The sequence below is a fragment of the Chaetura pelagica genome, unplaced genomic scaffold (genome assembly GCF_000747805.2).
Source record: "Chaetura pelagica isolate M959 unplaced genomic scaffold, ChaPel_1.0 scaffold36, whole genome shotgun sequence".
In the NCBI taxonomy this organism is placed as follows: domain Eukaryota; kingdom Metazoa; phylum Chordata; class Aves; order Apodiformes; family Apodidae; genus Chaetura; species Chaetura pelagica.
In genome coordinates this window covers 2,500,179-2,515,432 of record NW_009953726.1, presented here as the reverse complement: position 1 = coordinate 2,515,432, position 15,254 = coordinate 2,500,179, and the positions used below count along the sequence as shown (strand labels likewise).

General features: G+C 46.2%; 1 protein-coding gene across 1 annotated transcript in view; it reads left to right on the top strand.

Moving 5' to 3' along the window:
- PRKCH (protein kinase C, eta) overlaps positions 1 to 13,543 on the top strand; it is a gene marked incomplete at its 5' end in the record, with an annotated part of 119,837 nt that extends 106,294 nt beyond the window's left edge. Inside the window, 2 exons of the mRNA XM_010000699.1 lie at positions 11,246 to 11,389; positions 12,755 to 13,543. Of these exons, the coding sequence (XP_009999001.1) occupies positions 11,246 to 11,389; positions 12,755 to 12,901 (291 nt within the window). The remainder of the gene's footprint in view (positions 1 to 11,245; positions 11,390 to 12,754) is intronic.
- Between the last annotated feature and the right edge of the window lie 1,711 nt (positions 13,544 to 15,254).

Sequence of the window (15,254 nt, the reverse complement as noted above, 5' to 3'; positions counted from 1 at the left end):
TCAGCAGGAGGCAGGTATGGGGGCCCTTACACAACAGCTCAGCCAATTTTCCTCTTGTTAATTAAAAAAGCCACTCAGAACTCTCTACAGACTTTTGTCATTCCTTTGCTGTCCAGAAGAGTGAATATGAAGCCACCTTAGGTCCCTTAGTCACTTGGGTAATGATCAGACACAAGAGACTTCCCCACAAAGGCACCATAATGAGTAGAAGATTGGTCCACCAGCAATTTCTCTTGAGTTGATGGGGGGAAGCCTGTGGATATTATTTCAAAATGTGGCCCTATTCTAGCTTAAAACAGGAGGTTATAGAGGGCACTGATGGGGGGTTGTGTATCTATATGCACAGGTGGAATAAGTTAGGAAGCAGCTGGCAAAGTTTCTGTGTACATTAGGGTTTTCTTCTTCCCTAAATTTGCAGGTGATCCTAGGTGAGGAAAAGTTAAATCTGAAGGGTACCCTCCTCTGCCTTTCCTTTGCCTGAAAACAAGCTCATTGTTTCTCAGGAATCCCAAGTGATGGCTCCTAATGAGAGATAAATCTGATCATTATGTTTGTGTGTGTGTGAGTTAAATCCAGGACTCCCTGCGGGGTACAGGACTTGGAGGGGGGAAGGGTTCTTGCCATCCCAAAGAACTTCTGAGGAGCTTCTGATATCCCAAGTGGTCAGAGCACAGAGCAGAACAGTCTGGCTGGATGCCTTGGAGACTCAGGTAGTGCTGCATGCACTTACTGTAATGGACTGGGAAGAGAGTAGATTGGATTGATAAGGAATTGCCCTTGGGTACTCCCCCCAGACCCGGTGAGGGAGAGAAAGCAAAGTGAGCACTGGTAAGCTACCCATCCTAAGGGGATGCCACCATGCTTGCCCAAACCCTCGGTGAGGACCCCACTTGTGTGTGCCATGGCTTATTTTCAGAAAGGCTTTCTGGATGGTGAGAGCTCTGTGCTGAGCCAGCCTGGCTGCACTGCTGGGAGCGACTGGGAAATGTCATTAGTCTGCAGAGAAGGCAGAGATCAGGGTTTTCACAGCAGAAGGGCGTAGAGGCAGGATTTTTAATGTTATCAAAGCAAACAGTCTGCTGTGACAGAGGAGTGGAGGGGAAAGGACTGGTTTCAGACTGCTGTCAAGGATGTGTTCAGGAGAGATGCGGATGGTCCAGGCTGCCTGCTTGCTGCATCTGCTTGCCCCTGACGTCAGTGCTGAGGGTGAGGTCTTCTGAATTTTGGAGAGGTTTCTTCTCTTCATACACTGCATTTACTCAAGGTTCAACAGCCCTGGATACTGGGAAGTCAGGACTAGCTGTCATTAGCTCAGGTACCATGGTGGGTGTCTGCCTCCTCCCTGTGTGCTGCAGCAACACATCACTCAGGCTACCTGGGCTGTGCTTGGCTTGGCACATCCAGGTGCACATCTGTGTGCTTCCTGCTGCCTTTGTGCCCCACCTTATCCCTAAGTCCTGGGTTGTCAGTTTGGCCACTGTGTGAGCTAAAACAACCCCCCCTATTTGTGCTCCCCAAGCCTCTTCTGAACTTAGAAGGTGTGAAAAGATTCAGCCAGGTGCTGATGATGCAAGGTTACCTACATTTCATTTAGGTCACTCTGCACAAGGCATAGATCTCTCCTTTGCACTTGCATCATACAGATCCAGGCAAGGTTCTTTCTTTCCAACAGACACAAAACAAGCAGATAATCTGTTTCATGTGCAGTGCTGGAATAGCCAGAATGAACTTGTTTCTGAATGAACCAGATGCCAGGAGTATTTTTTAGACAAAGATTAAAAGGAAAGGGAACAACACAATGGTGGCCCACTGAAATCAGAGGGAACTAGATGAGCTCATTGCTTTATCCTTGGAATTGGGGAGCCTGCTAACAAAGGCAGTTACTAAAAAAGCCTTCAAATATGCCAATAAATTATTCTCCTTGGCATCTCTTCAGAGTTGGTAGGCTCCATAAATCCTTTTGTACAGTTTGATTAAGCTTTGGCTGTCAGAGTCAGGCCAATATTTGAATCTCTCTGTGAAACTCTATGCCAGATCTGTGTAAACATTTTTTTTTTGTTTTGCATTTTAGAAATGCTTTCATCTTACATTTCCTGGTTGGCTCCAGAGCCTCTGCAGCAAAAGCAGGACTCCGAAGCCTGGTGTTTCCCAGCTGGGAAGGAGTCTCTTCTAGACCATTTTTGCCATAAACACATACTGTGGTGAAATGTCAAGGCTGTGCTCCACCACAGATTGTCTTCCTACTTCTTTTGCCTGTGTGTGTGTATCCATCTCTGAAGCACATGCTGTCTCTTACTCTTTGCCTCCGAATTCTCAAACAGCAAACAGCTTTCCCCAGTGGTTTTGACCTCTTCTGTTGATCAATCATGTCCCTTTCTGATGTCTTCCTCACAGTAATAGTCCCATGCTTCTGCATAATTCACAGTGAAGGAAAACTAAAACCATCTCTATACAGTTTGCCAAGGTCAAATTAATCTTGAAGTAGGCATTAGGTCTTTTACCTTTCCCTTTCCAGCAGGCTGAAACCAGCTTCTTGTTTAAGTTCCCCGAGTGCAGGCTCAGATTTGCTTTATAACAAAGATTTCTAACCCAGCCTATTGTAATGTCAGGTGTGAGTCATACCCCTCTTTCCTGCCAGGAAAGGGGAAAAAGTGAAGGAGCATTCATTGTGTCAGACTTTGTCTTCCCCCTCTTTTTCTGCTTGCTCCTGGGTGCTTGAGAAGAAGCAATTCCAGTGGCTGAGCCTGAGACTTGTGGCCTGGGCTCCCTTCTCAGCTCTGTTGCAGTGAAACAGTGTGACTGTAGACCCTCAGAAGGGTTTTGGTGAAGTCCATTAAAATCTAATCTTGGGGAAGGGCTAAGGATTCCCTTGAGAACCTGAGTCTGACCTGGAGATGGGAATGATTGCTGAATGATAGGCCCAGCTCCTGCTGTGCAGCCCCCAGCAGAGGGGCCAGTGCATCTAACTGGGAGGTCTCAGCACTGCTACAGGGGTAACAAATCTCTGGGCCATTCAGGGCTGTAGGTCTTACTCATCCTTCCAGCTTTGACCCTGCTGACCTGCTGTGTCTTTTCAGGAACTTTAAAATTAAAAGAATTGAAATATAACAAAGGCCACAAAAAAAGCTCCTTTGATGTATTTTCCTGTGATTTTATTTTCCTTTTTTTTTTTTTTTCCTAATTGGGCTTTACAGGTTTGTCTGGAGCACTTCAGTCCCCTTTGTACTTGACCCTATGTAAATAGGCCACCCATGGTTGTGTAATAGATTTCCAGTTCCTCTTGACAAGACTATCAGAAAAGGATTAATTGTTTTCCCCTGCAACCCTAGGGAGATTTTACCACAGTTTAAAATGAGAGTGGGATCATGTCTGCAGTCTGTTAGTAAGTGTGATGCTCATTCTCTTTCCACCTTTGTGTTACTCTGATTGATGTATTGATTTTGTAATTGACCTGCATATCCCCATCTTGTACCTAAAGTCTGACTGGGGTAATTTAAAAACAGCAGCTGGAGTTTGATACTGTGAGCAGCCTGTGCAGCTGGTGACCCACGTGGGAGCTGAGGTTGACTAATCCATTCTGGAAAGACAGATTTCTGGAGTGACATCTTGATCAAAACTTTTGTCAAGTATCCCGTATATCTAATAACTGAAGTTATTTTATGTTTATTATTACTTATTACAGGAGTACTAAAGGCAGAAGTGTCATCAGGGGTCAATATGCATTTGATTCTTGTGCCTTTTTCATTCTGCATTAGCGTTGACAAGTTATTGCTTGGTAACTGGGGAGAGGCATGGAAACAGGTAGATTCAGCACAGCAAGGAATTTTATAGCTATTCAGACAACATCTAACTCTCCTATTTTGAGCCAAGTTCTCTCCTGGTGATAGTCAGCAAAGTTACATCAGTTTACACTGCCAGGAGATTTGGAGTCAGATGTGTCTGTTCCACTTGTTAGTTGCTCTATCTACCTTGGTTTATTTTGCTAGTCTCTGTTGCTTATCACTGTTTGCAATAGAGTTAATCCTTCTTACTCCCTTGAGCTTTGACTGGGCCAGCATCAAGCAGCCATTTCTGCACTAGGGGAAAGAGAGATCGAATTTATCTGCTTAATAACAACTGCACTGACATTTTGTCCTTCTTGCCTGTGGCTAGTGCACTGAGCATGTGACTGCTGTCATGCTTAGTGTTACAGTCTCTTGCCTTTTAGGAGAACTGGTTTTCACCTCCCTTCCCATTCCTTTTTTTTTTTAATCTGGAAAAGAAAATAACTGAGATCTCACACCCTTCTGTCATCCTCCTCCCCCCTCCTTAAAATGCTTTCAGGGCAGTCTCGTACTTGTGAGCTGTGGCACTGCACTCACTGCATCTTCTCTGTGCTGAAGGGTTTCACCTGCTCACAGTTTTCTGTAGCCAGGACCCCAGCATGGAGGTGGAAGCACCCTGTGTATGCATGGGTCATATTCTGTCTCAGCAGGAGGATGAATTGCACAGGTACACATCAGGGCTTTGTGCAGTGAGTGCAGGGCAGGAAGCTGAAGTGCCAGGTGGCCTTTAACAGCTGCAGTCATTGCAAAGCCTCAGTGTAAAACAGAGGTAGCACTTGAGACAGCCACAATGACTCCAAGTCCAGTTCTCAGCAGCACAGTCCTCACTGAAGGTCAGCAGTGACTCGGGCTTCCAAGCAGCTGGCTCATCCACAACTGAATCACTGCAGTTCAAGTTACCAGCCATGAGCTGCCCTAAGTACGAGGACTTCTGTGGGAGAGGCTCTCCAACCAGCCTGCTCCCTCCCAGGGCCATGAAGCTTCAGCTCACACCATGTAGGGAGATCAGGCCGTGCTGACTCCCTGGCTCCCTGTAACCCACTTGTGTGTCTGAGCCCTGGGTTGCTCTTGTTTGGGCAAGATAATGCTTGTGAGCATCGCCCTGGCAGGACTGTGATGGAGGGTGATGGCAGCCTTGTCCAGGAGAGCAAAAGACAAGACTGGTGCAAAAGAACAGCTTTTTATTGGAAGGGAAAAAAAGTAGGAAGGAAAAAAGTAATGGTCTCTGGCTTCCAATCATTAAAAATAATACAGGCATTAGCAGACTGAGCCATAGAGGCATCTTTCTTCTCCTTTGTTTAGGGGTGGATGCAGGTTAATGAAACCCCAGACTGTGGGTTTGTTTGCCTTACATAAGAGGCAGCCAAACAGTTTTCAGCAACTGCAGCATTCAGTCAGGAGATTCACAGAGGGAAACCTTAATTAGAGTAATTGCTCTATTTATATAACAATTCCCTTTTGTCTGAGATCAAATAGATCTTTGAGAAATCTTATTTCCTTTTGAGTGAATTTCTGCTCTGTTAGTTTAACTCATGAATCTTGATGAAGATGAGCATGTTGGGTATCTCCTGATCTCCTTGCTCTCCCTCCTTATTAGAGAGGAGACTGTGGGTTGTTCATCTCCTGTGCTTCTGCTGCTGCTCTTCACTTTGGTAGCAACAGGGGAGAAACATCAACAGGCAGGAAATGTTAATATCATGAACAGGAAAATCTTTCTTTCCTTTAATAGGAGGGGTTGGAATTGACTGCTGCATTGGCACAGCCCTGAATAGGAGCATGCTGAGGCATGTGGGAGCTGTGATGGGGAGTAAGTGGGACTGAGGGTCTTGCCATCGTATTTGCCTTGGGCTCCCATGGAGGTCCTGGCAAAATAAAGTTGTTCATTTCTCTGGGCCTCTGTTCCCTGCCTGTAAGATGAGGGAGAACCTCCATCTCTGCCATGTGCTTGCATTTGAAAGATGAACTGCTCAGGGGCATGGGCTTTCTCTTAAAAGCACCCTTCTCAGGGCAAGAGAGTCCTGATGGGAGCTGGTCCGTCTGACGCTGTCCTTAATACAATAAATAATGATTTCTTCCTTGTCCAGATGGCTCTAAATGGGAAGGGAATGGCTGAGCACAAAGTTGTATTCCCCTCCCTCAAGTGTGTTACTTCTGTGAAGGGATCTGGGTTTGTTAATGTTTTTCTAGAATATGATGCAATTTCACAGTCATTGTGATACTGCTTATGAAATTAATTATCCTGATGCAAACAGAACATACACGAGTTACGTAAATACCAGTATTGAGAAAGGGAACTTGCAATTTCAAAGAATTGAATGCTTGGAAACAGCTGTTTTGTGCAAATATCTCTTTGCTGACTTCCAGGCCGTTAGATTAATTTGCAAGCTCAGCCTCTTGAGACATAGGCTGCAATTTGTGAGCAGCACCAGAGGAGTCCAGTACAGCCTTGTGCAGCAGGCTGGGAGACCTGGAGCCCTTCCCAGCATGTTCTGAGCCATGTAGTGGGTAAAGGGGAGGACTGGAGTGGGTGCCCTGCTCTCCCTCACCTGCTCACGGGCTGAGCTCTCAGGGCTGACGCAGGTTTTTCCCAGAGGTTGGCACTGCCGTGTCTGCATTTTTTCCTTGTAACTTCACGGGTTCTCTGTGGACAAACCTCCTAGTTTTTAATGTCTTGTCGTGGCTTGCTGCATGATCTTTCAGTAAATGTTTTCAAATGATTTTGTGAAGTCATGTTTTTGGCTCATTCTAGCTGCTGGTTTTGGCTGCTGTGCTTCCTGAGAGGGTTAGCTGAGGTCAGTGAGAGCCTCGCTCGAGTTCCCTGCTCAGCAAACTGGTGTAGCCCAGTGGGACCCAGTCTGAGGATACTCCCAAGGGGCTGTTACACTGGAGAATGGGGTAACTCTGGATGTGATCACAGAGCCAAGGCTTGGTGGCTTGGTTCAAGTTTAGTATGGATAGTATTGCTATTTGTTCTGCTGGGAGACATCTTGGATTTGGGTGCTTACAGATTTCTTTTTGCTTAGGGACATCTCTGGTTTGCCTTGATATTGTTACTGTTGAGTATTTTTTTTGTTCTGTGTTTATTCACTGAGCTCTGTGTGCCAGAACTTGAGATTCATGATGGGTTCCGGATTATTTTGCAAAATTTAGAGATATTCAGTAAACATTGGGATGTGATATTTTGCCATGAAAAACTTTCTGCTGAACATCTCTCATCACCTGCAAAAAATATTGGAGGATTGTACTTGGAAGGACATTTAGGGCTGTCCAACAGGTGAAGCAAGAGTCCAACTCCAGGCTTGCTGTGAATGCCAGGAACAGCCAACACTTCCTAAGACATTTTCCAGCTGTTTCTGAATGCAGCTGAAGGGATCAGGTGAAAGATGAGCTGCACTCTGAAAACCTTTCATGTGTGCAGCCTGCATGTATGCTGAGGGCAGCCCCTATGTGCTCTGGGCACACAACTTTACCCCTCCTGCTGCTGTCAGCTTCTTACATGGTCAGAAACATGGGTGTGGGCTCCAGTTACTTATTTCAGAGATGAAGGCTGGGCTTGTAATTAAGTTCCTCAGAAATCCCAAGTTCTTTCCTTTTCTAGAAGTGCTGTCAGATGGCACAGGTAGCATGGCTGTCAGATGCTGCCCTGTTGCAGCAGAGAAATGTCAATACTGCCTAAGGCAGAGAGAGAGAGAAGGATTGATGGGTTTTTGAGCCTTTGAGATGTCATTATAGGATTGTTTTTTTCCTGACATACTGGACAACTAAACTTCATCTGCTTTTTTGTCGATGAATTAATTACTGGTGAATTAAAATAGTGTTTGAGAGGGTAAGTAATTCATTTTAGTGGAAACTGGCCTCAAATATTTAATCCTTTAGTTTTGTGTACCTCTTACAGTAAGGCAGCTTAACTCTGTTCCCGTGCAAAGCATCAGCACTGTCTCTGCTGGAGTCACAGTTTGCACACCTGCTTTTCAGACCAATTGTCAAACCAAGATTGGAGCTGCTTGCCAAAGAAAACACCCCCTCTTCAGCAGGCTGTGACAGACCAGCCACTTCCAAAATTCACCAGGAGATTTTATGCAAGGGAAGAGCAGCACTGTCTGTCACAGGGCCTGGGTATGGAGCCATGTGTGCATCCACAGGCTGGAGTAACCAGCCAGGATGCAGCAGCTGCCCAGAGTACAGGCACATATTCCATGGATTGCATGGTGGTGTTTAATGAAAAAAAATTTAATGCTGGTTCTGACACACAGATGCAATTGAGAGGTCTCAGCACAGTGTACAGTGTGTTTATCAGGGATGTAAGTTAAAAAGACACCAACTGTTCTTTGAAACTATGTCCCACCCTTTTATTGGAGCCAATCAAATGAGCTGGCCAAGAAATGGAGGGATCTTCACGCTGTGTTGATGCTCTTTTTAGAGTGCATGATTTATATTCACTTTCAAGGTCCCACTAGCCTGTGTTAGAGGGTTGAGTGTCTGGGAAACAAGTTTAGAGAAACCTGTCCAGAGTGGTTTATGGTTGTGGGGGATCACTAAAAGCCATGTTTTTACAGAGCAAGAGAGAGGTAGCAGCAGGTCATGCCTGACAGCTGGGGAAGGTGCTGTTTGATCCCGTGTCTCACAGCCCCCTCCTGTCAGAGGATCAATTCTGAGGGGTTTTGTGGCAGCAGGCATCAGTCTCAGCAGCCAGGTGGGGGATGTGTTCCAGCAGTGGGTGAATTTGAATCTTTTGGTCTCCTCCTGCTCCTTTTGGACACCCAACATGGGTAGATGGTGCCTGGACTTTTTCTCCAAAACTGAGGCTTTTCAGTTTTTGGGTCCAGTGCACAAATCGGAGCTGGCTGGTTGGATTTGAGCAGTCATTTCGTTTTGAATTGTTATGGTTTGCTTTTTCAGAGCTCAAACCAGCCCATCTCAAGGGATGGCCCTTGCCTAGTCTTCATTGTCTTAACGAAAAGGGTGTTTTAAGCAGCCAGGAATGCATTTACATTGGCTCTCAGGTTGTTGCATCAGATGCCTTCCCTTGGTGCAATTGGCATTATGTGAATAAAGCAAGCAAACAGGAATGTAAACACACTTTTATATTCCAGGGCTCTGAACTGGTCTGGGAATGGGCAGCCCAGTTTAGGTTTTGGTCTTATATGGTAGAGCATGAATGGGAACTCAAGCAAAACACATTACCAGCTCTTTTTAGAGATTATTTGCTTTCATGATTCTTTTTTTCCCCTCCAGATTTAGCAGAAGCTTCCTGGTACAACGGAGGCGGTGATAGGTCAAGAGCCAGGAGACATGGGACTCATTCCCAGTTCTCCTTCTCTTCTCTTTGACTTGTCTTTAGAACTGTTTAGGTCTATACCACTTCCAGCACCAGCAAGCTCTGATCTTGTTTGAGCTTTCTAGGTGTTCCAGCAATGCAAATAAGAGCTAGTGAGGTGCAGATATCCATCTGTGGGGACAAAGAAGCTGGGCAAAGAATTTCTAGAGAAAGATGGGGCTGCAAGCAGATTTCTGGCATGTTTTGCAAACCAAAGAAGTTTAGTTTAAGACTTGAAAAGGCTTGTCTGGACCAGGTTTCTCAGAGTTTTTGGCTTGACCCATTTTCTGGTTTGGAAACCAAACTGTTGTCTGGGAATCAGTATCCCACAGAAATTTTGGGGCAGTAGCTCTTGGGAAACAGTGTTTGGCTGCTGCTGGTGGAAAGGGCCAAAACCAGTTTGAAAGTGTTGGGGAGACAGAGAAGTTGTGCTTGATCTTGGGCCTGACCGTGGAAATGCTGCATAACCAAAGGCTGAAGAATCCATAGAGGGCATGGGAAGACCCCAGCTGCAGAGCCATGTTGGCTTTGCTCCTGCCTTAGTGACTGTTCTTACAAATCTGGGTGCACTCAGTAGCATTTTCTCCTGATGTTTTGGGGCAGGATGGTGAAAAACAGGCCCATGTAGGGAATCCTGTGGCAGCACACATCCTTGAAGACTCAGGAGGTCAGTCTGGAGGTGGGGTATTTGTGCTAATGTCGGCAGAGTCTGAAGTCCTGCAAGGTCTTAGCTGTAGCTTCAGAGATCTTTAGCACCTACTTTGGCTCTGAAGCTCTCTCAGGATGGGATATTGAGGAGACTTCCCAAATAAATCTGGCAGTTGTCGTTCTTCTCCCTCTCTTCTCTCTACGTAGGGAATGACTAGACCTTTTATCCACTCCTCATAGGAGAATTTGCACCTTCTGAAAAGCTCCTGCAGTCAGAATGAAGTTGGTCTCTCCCTGCACTTCCCCTGCTTTTCATTTCCCTAGTGCTGAGATGCAGCAGACTCGGTCATTCCCGAAACAGTGACCGATTGTCTGGTTTGGCTGGTTCAGCTGTTTGCTAAACATAATGCTCTTTCATCTTCGAGGAAATCGTCTGGACACCTCCACCAGAGTGGAGCTTGCTTTATGCTGCTGTTTCAATAGGCAAATAAAGCAGCTATTTTCTCAGTTTTAAACGTAGCCTGATTTCTCTAATGAATTAGAAATACTTGAGGGGAGGGGAAGGATTGGGTTTAACCGAATTTTTAAGAACTATAATCCTAAATTAACAAGCCAACTAGCTCTTTCCCTGCCTGCTGAAAGGATTCTCCTCCTCCCTCAGTATTTCCCTTCCCCTTAAGAAATAGCCACAGCACTCACACTTCATCAGTCTTCTCAGGATCTGAAGGGCACTGGCCAGGGCCCTCTCACACCATGTACAAGATGTATGGCTTTTTTCAGTGCTCCAGGGCAAATCAGGGCACTTGGGCAGAGGTCTGAGATTTCTTTTCCCTGGTAGCAGAGTAGGAATGTTACAAAAAGAAATCTTCTTCTAGAGTTTCACCATCAAGAGAGGAGACAGTCACCTGTCTGCTCTCATCTGCTCAGGATTCAGGGGGCTTTAAAAGCCAGTGCCTTGCTCATTTTCCTCTGTTCCCTGAGATGGCAGGAAGGAAAGCAGAGGCTTGTGGCTGCGTTTCAGCAGGCTGAGGGTTAGGAAAAAAGGCACAGCTCAGGCCTGACACCAGTCCAAGGCCTGGCTGGCTGGTGAGCAGCATTTGAGAGTGAGTTTGTATTCCTGAGAAATTAATACAGAATCAAATCACCACCAAACCCTCTGTGCAATGTCTATAATATTGCAAATGATGCAGTTCAGCTTTCTTTTCTTGCTGTGGTAGCCAAGAATTTGCCTGATAGGAAAGGAACCAAGGAGAGTTACACCCCAATTTCTTCCTCTGGAGAATGAGTCAAGTTCCTTGCATGCGGTTCCAGTACAACGGAATTGAGAAGTCTGGCCAGCAGTTGGGTTCAACAGGAAAGCTGAGGACAAACTTTTGTGCCACTGCTAATAGGTCTCTCTCCTGTGGCCCTGCCAGGCAGGAGGGGGAAAAAAACACCAATCCTTTTTGTTTTGCAGTTCATGACGAAGAACCCCAGCATGCGGCTGGGCAGCCCGGGGCTGGGCGGCGAGGGCGCGATTCTGCGGCACCCCTACTTCAGAGAGCTGGACTGGGACCTCCTGAACCAGCGTCAGATGGAGCCACCCTTCAGGCCCCGAATTGTACGTGGGGAGAAAGGTGTTTGGGGAAGGGATCCTGTTTGGGTTTTGTTTTTTTTTCCTCTTCTGGGCTCTTTAAGTAGGTTTATTCCCTAGAGACAGGAAAGGAGGTGAAGGAAGGGCAGCCTTTGCTTGAAAGCTCTGGCCCAGGAGCCAGGAGGTGAAGTCTCTGGTCTTGGCTTGGCTGCTGGCTGGCCACCTGATGTTGTACAGGTCGCTTTTCCCTTCCATGCTGGGTTTTCAAAGGCAACTCAGCCAAAAGATGCTGGTTTGTATAAGCAACTGCAACAGATTACGCACCAAACTACCCTTTGCCTTGCCCCAGATATAAAACTGAGTAAGTAATCCTCATTCTCACCACTCCGCCTATCTCTTCATGACTGGGCTGTCTCACTTTTGACTCTCTCTGTCTGTACAGCACCCAGCAGAATGCACCTGATCAGACCACTGTCACCTGAGTAGCTCAAATGGCAGACAGGCTGCAGAGGGGTCTGTGTTGCCCCTGGATGCTCTCCATAGAGAGCCTTTCCAAGGTTGCCCCTGTGACTTCCTTGCCTTTGAAATTGTTAACTTGCGTGGCTTTGTCTCATGCTGTGGTCACTCCTCAAACTCATAGTGGCAATGGTCAACCCAGTCCTGCTCTTTGAAGCTCACTGTATGCAGGATGAGGCACCTGGGGGAGCTGTGACAGCTCAAGATCTGACTCTTGACTAAGGGAGCCTCCACAGTCCCCCATGAGTTGGACAGGATCTGAGAATGTTAGACTTCAGTGTCAAAAAAGCATTTTGCTCTGGCTGCAGGAAAAACCCCACCTTGACAAACAGTGCCATGAACCCTGTTGGTGTGTGTGCCTTGTGATCAGTCCCACTTTGTGGCACACAGCAGGGAACCAGACACCTGGAGGCAGGCCATTTGTCTTCCCACAGCCCAGTAATTCAGTACTAAGCAAGTTTACTGGCTTGCACAGAGAGCAGTGTTCCCCCCTGCCCCCAAAAACCCAGCTGAGACACTCTGCAGATAAGGAGTCAGCTAATTGGAAACATGGCTGATAACTGGGTCTGTGTTGGCACGTGAGGAAAGGAACTGATGATGTGCCCTGTCTGGGTAAGTGACCCATCAGAGGTGGTGTCAGTTAAACCAGAGAGGGGTTTGCCTTTCAGGAGCCTGCAGAGCTACTAAAAGGGTTTACACTGTAAGAGGCTCTGTGGGGGCACCCAGCTGCTCCCAGTCCAACTCCAGAGACAGCTTTCAGTAAGCTTGGCCTGGGTTATGCAGGTGATGGTTTATTGCACTCAGGACAGAACAAGGATCAAACAGATGATACATACTTTTGACATCTCTTTCCTTTGTCTCTTTTCCATTTGACAGAAATCCAAAGATGATGTGAGCAACTTTGATCCAGATTTTATAAAAGAGGAGCCCATTCTGACTCCAATTGAAGAAGGAATTCTTCCAATGATAAACCAAGATGAATTTAGAAACTTTTCATTCACAAGCCCAGAACTGCAGCAATAGCTACAGCTCTGGGGAAGGGCTGCTGAAAGGACTGGGGGGAAATGAAATGAAAACCAAGTTTACCAGAAATTTCATTCTCAAGGAGTAACAATGCACTGACTTTACACGATACAGCAGCACCACTGTCAACATGACCTTAATGTGAAATTGAAACCTTCCTGTGTTTGTAGGATTTATGCAGCTCTTGGATCAATTATTGACAGGTGGAACAAGCATGATATTGTACACAGCTGATGCAGAGTTGAGTGCTGAGCTAGTTGGCTCAGCCTGAACGTCACCGCTTGTAGTGGATTTGAGGAGTCGGCATGAGCATGAAACAAGTGTTTTGCAGCTCTGAGCCAAACAGACTTGTTACAATTCTGATTGTTTGCAAGACTCTTTTGAGGAGTCCCAGAACTGTCTGGCATTTTGGAGCCCTGATCCAGCATCCCATGGCCTGACTGAACCAGATGTTCCTACTGACTTTACCTGTTTCTGCAGTATTTATTTCTTTCCGAAGGACAAATGTCTCTCTTTGCCCCTGTTTGGGTTTCCATGTGAAATATTTCATTGTGCTGACTAGCAGAAGGAAAAAGCAAATGCCCTGTGCCCCACACAGATTCTTCCAAATCAAAGGGAAGTAATGTGCTCATAGTGTTTTACTGTTTGTGCCATATGAAAAGTTTTAGTGTTTGCATTCTGTGAAATGCCTTTTTACATCATGCATCTTCAATGCTCCTTTCTTTGCCTCCCAGCTGTTTTCAACTATAATGTAACTTGTAAAACCTTACTGTTTATTTAGGCCCATTCTATTTAATTATGCTATACAGAGCCCCTTTTGTGGGTTTAGTGACTCATTAAAACGTTGACCCAAAGTGGTAGCCCTTAAATTATTTGTAGCATTATTGCAGTGGGAGCCACAGAGCTGGCAAACTGCTTGAAAGCAGAGCTGTCAGCCCACAGGTAACACAAAAAGGCAACTTTCTCCCATGAGAATGATAAAGCTTATCTAAAAAACAGGGTAACTTGGTTTGGATTTAAGGATTAACTGCTCACAGGGCACTTACCAGTTGCAGCCTCAAGCTTCTGCCATGGACAGACTGAGACAATTTTTCAGTGGGGTTTGTAGAAACCAGATACTCTGGTGTCTGATTCTGTGCTGTCCCTGCTCTTCTGGAATCTGGATGATTTTTCTGTAACTGCTTGGCACACCTTTACACTCCTTGCTGGGTCTGAAGCTGTATGCCAGGATTACAGCCTCTTTCTTGGACAGATATGAATTACTGGAGGAGGATTTCTAACCTCTTGCAAAGTTGATCATGTTTGCGTAGGGCTGGTCAGATGCTTTGAGAAGAAAGTAAGGTGCAGCAGAGCAGGACACTTCTACACAGGCCTTGCACTGCTGTGACTGTGGAAGTAATGTCAAGGAGCAGAGGCCTTTGTCAAGAAAATTACAGAGGATCAACCTGCATTACAGCACACACCCACCAGTATGTATGTGCTCACCTACTGTGAGACCAAGTTAGAAATGAGAAATCATGCATAAGATCTGCATACATGTGATACCTCTTCCCACCCAAGCCCTCTCTTCTTGACTGAGGCCCTTTTACTTCTACCCCTCAACCATTTGCTGAACTGTTTGACCAGTTAAGCACAAGTTCAGTTGCTCTTGGACTTTTCTTGCCTTTGTGCTTGTCTGTTATACCAGTTCTCCCTCTTTGTTTCCTGCATCTCCTCTTTCAAGTTAGCACAGCTTCACCTTCTGGTCTTCCCTTCCTTCCATGGGCACCTTCTGGCTGCATTGCAGCCAGCCAGCCCCTTGTCCCTTTGCTGGTCTGTAGACAACACAGCTCCTTCAAAGTGGGGCAGGAGAGGAGGAAAGACAAGTTGTATAAGCGGGAGAAGGAAGAGCAGATACCCAGAAAAATGATCCAAGAGCCAGTCCTGCAGGCTGGCTTGAATTGCTTTCCCATCTAGGAAGAAATGGCTCGGGGATGAATGCATTTGGATGAGGGGGCTACTCTGGCATCTTGTTCATGTGTGAATTAGACATAGTGCTCACCTCTCTGGTGCAGACATGACCCAAGACAACTCCTCACTCAGTTTCCCAGCATTGTGACTGCAGCAGTGCTCACTTGGCAAGGGGTAAGTGCAGCAGAGCTGGTCCCTGAGAGTGGGAGCACCAAACCTTTCTATGAATTGGGTGGTGGCAGCTTTTTGCCTCTCCCGCTGGTGAGGGTTATAAACCACCTCTCCTTTCCTGGAAATCAGAGCAGGAGATCAGCAAGTGATGCTTTTTTGACGACATGTTGGTATCATCCCAGGATTCCATTGGTTGTGTTATTCCTTGGGGCTTTAGAGACTTTGTGGAATC